The sequence below is a fragment of the Ictalurus furcatus genome, chromosome 15 (genome assembly GCF_023375685.1).
Source record: "Ictalurus furcatus strain D&B chromosome 15, Billie_1.0, whole genome shotgun sequence".
NCBI lineage: Eukaryota > Metazoa > Chordata > Actinopteri > Siluriformes > Ictaluridae > Ictalurus > Ictalurus furcatus.
Genome location: NC_071269.1, coordinates 21,829,859 through 21,838,934, shown reverse-complemented (window position 1 = coordinate 21,838,934; position 9,076 = coordinate 21,829,859). Strand labels below are relative to the sequence as shown.

General features: G+C 40.3%; 1 protein-coding gene across 1 annotated transcript in view; it reads left to right on the top strand.

Annotated features, from left to right (window-relative positions):
• phip (pleckstrin homology domain interacting protein) overlaps positions 1-9,076 on the top strand; it is a 55,065-nt gene continuing 45,989 nt past the window's right edge. Inside the window, exons 1-7 of the mRNA XM_053643838.1 lie at positions 1-349; positions 506-564; positions 649-678; positions 850-909; positions 4,484-4,634; positions 5,556-5,654; positions 8,418-8,578. Of these exons, the coding sequence (XP_053499813.1) occupies positions 310-349; positions 506-564; positions 649-678; positions 850-909; positions 4,484-4,634; positions 5,556-5,654; positions 8,418-8,578 (600 nt within the window). The 5' untranslated portion in view covers positions 1-309. The remainder of the gene's footprint in view (positions 350-505; positions 565-648; positions 679-849; positions 910-4,483; positions 4,635-5,555; positions 5,655-8,417; positions 8,579-9,076) is intronic.

Here is a 9,076-nt window from a genome sequence, read left to right as displayed (position 1 = left end):
AACCGTCGTTGATCCACTTCACCGAGCCCAACGTATAAATTCAAACCAAACGCGCTCTCAACTACGGGCATTGCCACCGGTTATCCGGGTGAATGCGGCGCACGTTGGATACGAAAGACAGGAACTAGTTGTCGCGAGCGCGCAAGCGACGGATGAGCAACACAGCCGGAACTACTTTGGCCTGTGTGCGCGTTGGGTGAATGGAGGCGCAGCTCTTCCTGGTGGTGGCGAACAAACACTGACAACTACAGGGCGGCCAGCGGCACGGCCACACACACCTTCTCCTTCGCCCCAAACCGACACCGAAACATGGCTAGTGACAGCAAACACACCGCGCAGTTGAAATCCGGTGAGTATAGGAGACGTAAAAATATGTCGTCGAGACGTTTTTTTTCCTCCCCAACGTTTGTGTTTCCACACACACACTCACACACACAGACACACACACAGGCGCCCTTCTTCAAAGCTAACGTAGCTACATATGTATTCTTCCCCCCTCGCGCAGAACTGTACTTCCTAATAGCCCGGTTTTTGGAAGCTGGACCGTGTCAGGACTCGGCAGAGGTGCGCGATTTGATCATTTAAGATTATTACCTACATCCTTAGAAGAAAACATGACACATTTCTGCGTTTTTGTGTCTTTTTCAGACCCTGATTCGGGAGGTTCAGGAGAAGGAGGTAAGCTGCACAAGGCGACTCGGCGTTGCATCGTACTGCGCTGTAGTTTACCTTCTTCATCCGTCGCTCGTTTCTCATTTAAATTCGATCATTTTTTTTTTTTTTTAAATCCTTACCTTGACCTTGCAAGAATGCAACCCGAGTTTGGATAACACTGTTTTCCCTTTCCAGCTGTTACCCAAAAGGATAGATTGGACTGGAAAGGAACACCCTGGGAGTTACGAAAATTTGGTAAGGCATGCCCTATAACTGAGAAAAAGTTTTTGGAGAGCAAAATAAGAAATTGAATTTCCCGCAATTTTTTTTTTAAATCAGGAAGGGAGAAAAAAAACCCTTTCAAATAGATCTGAGGGTTTTTTAAAAAATTTTTTTAAAAAAATAACACACCTTTAAAATAAATCCCAAACCAACCCTGGGGCAGAGGGAGCACTACGTCGTGGTGACCCTGAAGGCAGACTGATGTGGAGCTGTGGGCTTTACTGACAGCTCCATGTATTAGGATTATAGAGTTGGGAAAATGTCTTAGAAATAAAGGTACGTCATGAGCTGCATGTGAGGACAGATAGTGGTGGGAGGGAGTGCGCCAGTGTGTGTGTGTGTGTGTGAGAGTGTGTGAGAGAGCTGGGCGGGATATGGAGGCGCCCTGCTTCATGCAATACAACCACAGACAGTGTAAAACACACACGATTTATTTTATTTACTCTCCAGTTTTGGACAGGAGTTTACCAAAGCACGACGCGTTAACAAGCACTTGGGTTTATTGCAGGAAAAATGCCCATTTCTGGCAAGTCGATGGGATTTAAATATATTTTTTTCGCCCCCCCGGATTGTAAGGTGATGGAATCGGGTGAGGATTTTTTTTTTCTTTCTCTAATTGAAGGTAAATCCGCGACTGATATAAATATTGATTAATTACGATATTTATAATTGAAAATAATAATAATAATAATGATATCGCTTGACTGGTTTGGTTTCCTCGCGACATTTAGATTCTTAAACAGGATCATTTTGACCATCGTGAAACATCTTTATTTTTATGGTTATATTTTAAAACTTGAAGGGTTTGATCCACACCCCCCCCCCTCCCGGTTGTAGCCACCCCCCTGTCCGGATTATCAGTTACGTAACTCCGCGAGTCAGCCCACTGCTTCGCGCTCATGGAGGCGTGTTTGTTGAAGCCACTTTTCTCTCGAGTTTATACACCAAATTGGTTTTTTTTGTTTGTTTTGTTTTTGTTTTTCGTTCTAAGCCGCGTCCCAAACCGCATCGTCAATATATCACAATAGAACGCCGCCTATGGTTGCCGAGGCAACGCCACTGTCGAACGGACGGCTCGGTGCTAAACCCTATAGAGCAGTACGTTAGTAAGCAGTGCGTCTAAACAGCGCGCGCGGCTAAACGGGCGATTATTTGATACGCGGGTTAGTAAGTAGGCTGTGGTAGTGCGCGTGATCGGATCAGAGCCTCCTCGCGCGGTGCTCTGGGGGTGTGTGTGTGTGTGTGTGTTGGTGGTGGTGTGTGCGCTCGTGGAGGCTGCGGCTGTAGCTCGGTTACTTGGCCGCCTGGCGGTGCATCTTTTCCGGCGTGGACTCGCACGCGCTGCCGCCGCCGCCGCCTTCACCCTCACCGCTTCAGTCAGGCCCGAGTGAGAGGGGAGATTTTTGAAGATCGGCCATTAAACCACCTGGTGTTAGTGCCGTCACTCTGATTTTTACCCCCCTTCTTCTTTCTTCTTCTTCTTTTTTTTTTTTTCCTACTTCTTCTTTTCTTTTCTTCTCCGTCTTTTCTTTTTTTGGACGACAGTGAAGCTAATATTAGATATATTTTCACACAACAGCAGGCATTAATAATAATGATGATGATGATGATAATAATAATAATAATAATAATAATAAATCATAGTCTTAATAGCATTTTACTACTATTACTCAATAATAGTAGTAGTAGGCTAATAATAATAATAATAATAATAACAACGATAGTAATAAGTGAGTAGCGTTTATAAGCTATTTCTACCACAACAAAATTAGCATACTAAAACTAATAATTACAAGAACAATAATAATAATTATTATTAATATTATAACCATCATCATCACTTAATACGTTTTAGTATTATTACTCATTTGAACTTACAACACGTTTTAGTACTATTACTCATAATAATAATAATAATAATAATAATAATAATAATCATCATCATCATCATCATCACTTAATGCTGTCAATCATAGTAGTAATAGTAGTAGTAGTAATAATAATAATAATAGCAAAAGTAATAATTGAGTAGAGTTTCTAAACTATTCCTCCTACAAAAATAGCATAATAAAACTGTAATCATCATCATCATGGCCACTTAATGGTGTTTTACTGATATTACTCATAGGTGTAGTAGTAGTAGTAATAATAATAATAATATTACTACTAATAACAATACTAGTAATAACTCAGTAGCATTTCTAAACGATTCCTACTACTACAAAAGTAGCATAAAAAAACAGTAATAATAAAAATAATTATAAACATAATCATCAACTTCACTTAATAGCGCTTTAGTACTACTACTCATAATAATAAAAATACTACTAATAATAATCCCCACCACTTAATGGCGTTTTACTACTATTACTCATAGTAATACTGCTACCTTTGTTAATAATAATATTAATAACAATACTAATAACACCAATATCGTTAATATTAAACAGAGTAAGTACAGCATAGCAATGAAAGCAGGAATAATAAAATATATATAATATTAATTTATATTAATTAATATATTAAGGCTTTGTTGCCATGTGAATCAGTGACATGGAACAGTCCAGTAAACGACTCGTTTCGTTATTATTATCATCATCGTCATTATTATTTTTACTGCAGGGCTAAGCAGGACTCATTAGTCTCCATGTCATCTGATCACGTGGTGATTGTATTTCATGGCACGCAGTCGTACACAGGTTTAAGACACAAATCAAGCGCGATGTCTGTGTCTGCGGGTCTCCGTGTGCATTTGCTCCATTGCGCGCATGCGCGCGGTAATTTGTTACAATGTGTAAATGTGTGTGTGTGTGTGTGTGTGTGTGTGAGCTGGGGACTGTCTTGTGTCGTCCAATAGGAAGCCGCTAAATGCAATTAAAGTCTCGTTAATTAGTAGCCGGGTGTTGGGAGAGGCTGCTGATCTGGCAGATAAAGAGCAGTGTGGAAAATGAAGCACCTCATAAGGGGTTCTCTGTTCTTATTCATGGCCTGATTGGACCGATGTTCAGAATCTCACAATTCACAATGGGTAGTGGTGGCTCAGTGGTTAAAGGCTCTGGGTTACTGATCAGAAGGTCAGGAGTTCAAGCCCCAGCGCTGCCAAGCTACCACTGTTGGGCCCTTGGGAAAGGCCCTTAACTCTCAGTTGTATAAAATGAGTTAATCGTAAGTCGCTCTGGATAAGGGCGTCTGCCAAAATGCCGTAAATGTAATCCATTAAGTCTGGACTAACCCAGAGACACGAGAGTCTAAATATTAAGATCCAGGATATTAAGATCAGTCGCATATGTGTGAATTTGTTTGTTTGTTAAATATAAATGACACTAATTCTATTAATGAAGGCCTATGTTGTGTTTTTATAGAAATATATCCTAAACGTTAATATTTGTTAATTGCAAGGTTTTGGTGCAAATGATCATTTTGTATTGAGTTGCTGTCGTCTGGATGAATGAGCGAGTGGGACGGATATTTAGAATATAAAGTGCTTTTGTGTCTGTGGTATAAATGCATGTCTGTAATGTACTTGTGTGTATGTGTGTGTGTGTAGGTGAAACTGTACAAACACACTTCTGCAGATCACCTGTTGCGGGTGTGTGAGCGAGTCGGTCCTCTTTTGGAGAGAGAGGTTCCTGCCAGTGTGCCAGGAGTCAACTCGCTGCTGGGAGTGGGGCGCCAGTCTCTGCTCCGCACCAACAAGAGTGAGCTCTATTTCTCCTTAACACACACACACTTACACACTCAAGATGGTCTTACTATCCAGGTGAAGACCTTGCGTTGCCATTGTTACTAACGCAGCTAATTAATGTTATGTCTGCAACTATTTCTAACCCTAACCTTCACGAAAAGGAAACATTTACTTTTCCTCATGGGGAAACAAACGTCAAAACAGTCAGGTACTTTCCTTGTGGGGAAATTTGGTCCTCAGTAAGATTTAAAAACATGCCCACCCACACACACACACACACACACACACACACACACACACACACACACACACATACACACTTGTCAGAGGAAGCTAATTTTATGTGTGCAATTTAATGCAGTGCAATTTAACTTTCAGCTTTCCTCCTCTCCTTTTTGCTTGTTAATTTTTTATTATTTGGGTAAATATCAGATATTATCATATTAGATTTTATTAGGTTTAGGTCGTACGTATTACATTACATTTACATAATGCAACTTTATGAATATAAATAGCTATAAATAAAGCAAATATATAGAATGGAATAAAAACAAAGGGAGACGGAAGGAGCGGAAAAAATAAAATAAAGAAAGACGAAAGATGTGATCAAAAGAATCAGCGAATAATTAATTTCAATGAACGAATACGGACAACGCTTAGAACGCGCATGGAATTTACAATTTGTGGGGATTTAAAATATATTACATATATATATATATATATATATATATATATATATATATATATATATATATATATATATATATATATTTATGCATTTTATTTAACTGAAGAAGACTGAGAGTAGCAGAATTGTACTTGAAGAAGCTGATCTAGCTTACAGGATTTTGCCTGTACATCCGCGTCACAGCGGAGCTCTTTCTCACGCCGCGTCCGTGTGTGTTTGTTGACAGTGCCGTGTGTGTGTTGACAGGTTGTAAGCACGTGGTATGGAAGGGTTCAGCCCTCGCAGCCCTGCACTCCGGCAGGCCACCCGAGCCGCCAGTCATCTACGGAAGCCCGCCCAACATCGGTAAGCCTTCTCTCATTGGCTGCAGCGAGCATTCATACAGAAAGATGGAATTCTGTAGATTAAGATGTAGCTTTAGAGTGAATCGTGAGCTGTGAGAAATATTAAGTCAGAGGTCACGGGTTATCTGGAATAATAAGCATAAAGAATTAAATAACCGGCCTGCCCGATTGCCACCATCATATTCCTTTTTAATTAAGCGAATAGCACAATAAGTGAGCGCTTCGTGTGTTACGGATTACACACACCCGTTATATTCCTTAATTACACAACCTGGCGCATTTAAAAAAAAACAAAAACAAAAAACACCCCGGCTAGAGTAATACCTAGTGTTCAGCATTTCCTACAAGTGATTTGTTACAGATCCGTTCTAATCTACAAGCTGTTTATAAATATGTAATAATCATATCATTTAAAAGAGATTAAAAAAAAAAATACTGTCAAGCCTCAGGCAAAACAACGCTGCTCGGTTCAGCCCGTTTCTGTAAAATTAAGGAACTCATAAAACAAGCATTTTCAGCAGAGGGTGTGGGGTCAGCGTCAGAGAAAATGCAAGGCTTGCTCGAGTTTTTATTGCAACTGTGATTAGTCCTGCAGGCAGGAGGCTGTAAAAATGACATTTTGGCCCTTAAATAGCAGGTCAACTTTATGTTTATTTAAAAAACAAGACAAAACAAAACAAAAAACACTTTTGGGCCCCAACAGAAAATTGTCCGGAGATCATCGCTGGTTTTTTAGGGTAGCATGACGCATGGTAGGATGGTGTCACTAGGTCTCGTGCCAATCAGAGCAATCAATCAACCAATCACGGGCGTCGGTCAGTGAGCAAATGTATGCGGAAGAGGGCAGATATCGCTTGTGTTCGGCTGCTCTGTGATGTAAGAGGAAGCAGGTATTAACCACATTAACCCTCTGGGGTTAGTGGATGCTGTGTCCCTAGTGGGTGGGGCTTAGCAATAAAATTGCGGGAAAATGGTGTAGAAATCAGAAAAAAAAAGAGCTTATGGGCTGTTTAAAGGGTCGTCATACGACTAGCCAGTAGCCAGGCCTCCAACGTATTTTATTTTGAAAAAAAAAAGAAAACACAAAAAGCGCTCATACGTGACTTTCTATTTAACCGAGAAAGTAAAACAGACCCCGAAAGCATGATCGGTATCGAATTGGTCTGGAGCGGAACACAGACGTGAAACGAGCGGTTCATAATGATGTTAATGATATTAGCACGGAATGTCTCGTGTACAGCGTGACAGCGTGTGTGTGTTCAGAATAGAGACGTCTGAGTATTTCTTTTGTCCAACGCTCAATCAGAGGAGAACTCCAACAGATTTGTCACCTCCGTGTACACACATTTCATTGCGCTTCAGTGAGCACCGCCTGCCACCAGTCCGCCTCAAAACAGCAGAATCGTGTTGTGTGTTTGAAGCTTTGTGTTATAAAAAAAAAGAGTCACTAAAATCCTCCAGACGGAGCTTCAGGATGCGTTACTGCCTGTTCTGCTTAAATCACACACACACACACACACACACACACACACACACACACACACACACATGACTGTATCATTAATGCAAACACGGTGGTCAGGTGTATTGGCTCTGGAAATTATAGGCAGGTAATTCTATTAAACCTAAATGAAATTTAGAAATGTTATGTTGATGAAAAAAAAAAAAAATCGTTTGGTTTGTAACAAACCGTCGCTTTTTGAGCTTTGTTTGTCGTCATGATATGATCCGTTATTAGTCATGAATAAATAATCATATTTATTGTTGTTGTTATTATTTATACCACAGCGGTGTTTGATGTTCTGGTCAGAAGCGGTTGATTAATTTTCCAAAACAGCAGGTCTGATAGTCGTTCCATGTTATATGTTATTGTTTCTATAGCAACAGCTAACACAGGTCCGCATAAAGAGATTTAAAAAAAATGTTTTTTTTAAAAAGTTTTTTTTTTTTTTTTGGAAGGAGTCTCCAGCGTCAGCTCCGAGGTAATAGGTTGTCCGACACGGGAATCTTCAGGGCAGAGGTTTCTCACGCGTGCGGTTTCTTGGTCACATGACCAAGAAAGCTGCATTTTTTTTTGTGTGTAATAAACGTCAAGAAAGCAAATAAGAGAGAGAGGCTGGTGACGGGAAAAGAAAAAACCCTGTTTATAGCTGCTGTAACGTAAGTGATGACAGGAACTATAGTTTCGCGGACATTCGCCAACATTAAACGTATCTATAAATGGATAAAAAGTACGGCGCGTCGTTTTGTGATTAATAGGAAATTGTACGTGCTGGCAGATCTCTGTGGTATAGAGGGAAGACGCTTGAGGACGTGCGTTTAAAGGAAAATAATCGACCATCACACCACACACCAATTAATAATATTTATCTTTTTTTTTTTATCTCAGTTTCCAGCTTCGTCAGTTCATTAAACATGATCACAGCGCGACTGCAGAGTTTTATAGACCTGGCTAATACTAGATATAAAATTCATTGGCTTATTTATATATTTCTAACGTAATTGTGTTTATATTTAGCAGTTAAAAGATACACTTACTTAATTATTATGACAAATGAGCTGTCTTTTTTTTTTTTTTTTTGAAGCCTATATGTTTATCTCCAGTGTGAAAGAAATAAAAGCCAATTTCTGTTGATCTAAAAGTGCAATCAAATCATTTTCTTCCTAAATTGTCTTAATATTATAGATAAATACTTGCGATTATCATTTTAGCCATCTGTTCCTGTGTGTGTGTGTGTGTGTGTGTGTGTGTGTGTGTGTGTAGTGGAGACAGCTTACAGCCGGAAGCTGAATGGTTCATACCGTTTGGGTCAGCTAGTCCCCACAGCTGTTTACTCACACATGAAGATGCACAAGAGGATTCTGGGACATCTGTCCTCGGTGTATTGTGTCGCCTTCGACCGGACGGGCCGCCGCATCTTCACAGTAAGTGTGTGAGTGTGTGTGTGTGTGTGTGTGTGCGCGCAAAGCAGATATAAAGGAGATGAGAGGAAACTGGGTTATTTATCGATTTGCATATTTTCCCACCCTGTCGTCTGCGCCGTTCCGCACGTTCTCTCAGAGCCGAGGCTTTCTCTGTAGCGCTCCGTTCCAGTATGGAATTTCTAGGGGAGGAAATTAGCTACATAATATCCCAAGCTGCTCTTGATTTCTTCCAGTTGTGTGTGTGTGTGTGTGTGTGTGTGTGCGTGTGTGTGTGTGTGTGTGTGACTCCCTTCATATTTTCCACCCACAAACATTCTACTGGACTGAGGACAGGAAAGTACGTCAGCCAGTGGAGAATATAGTAAAGCTTGTTTGTCCAGACATTTGCTTACAGTAGATTCTATTTGCACTCAACTTGGACGATCAATAACTTTGATATCCGTGGAATTAAAAGTATTGAACGTAACTTTTCAAGAATCGAACGAAAATGTACAACGA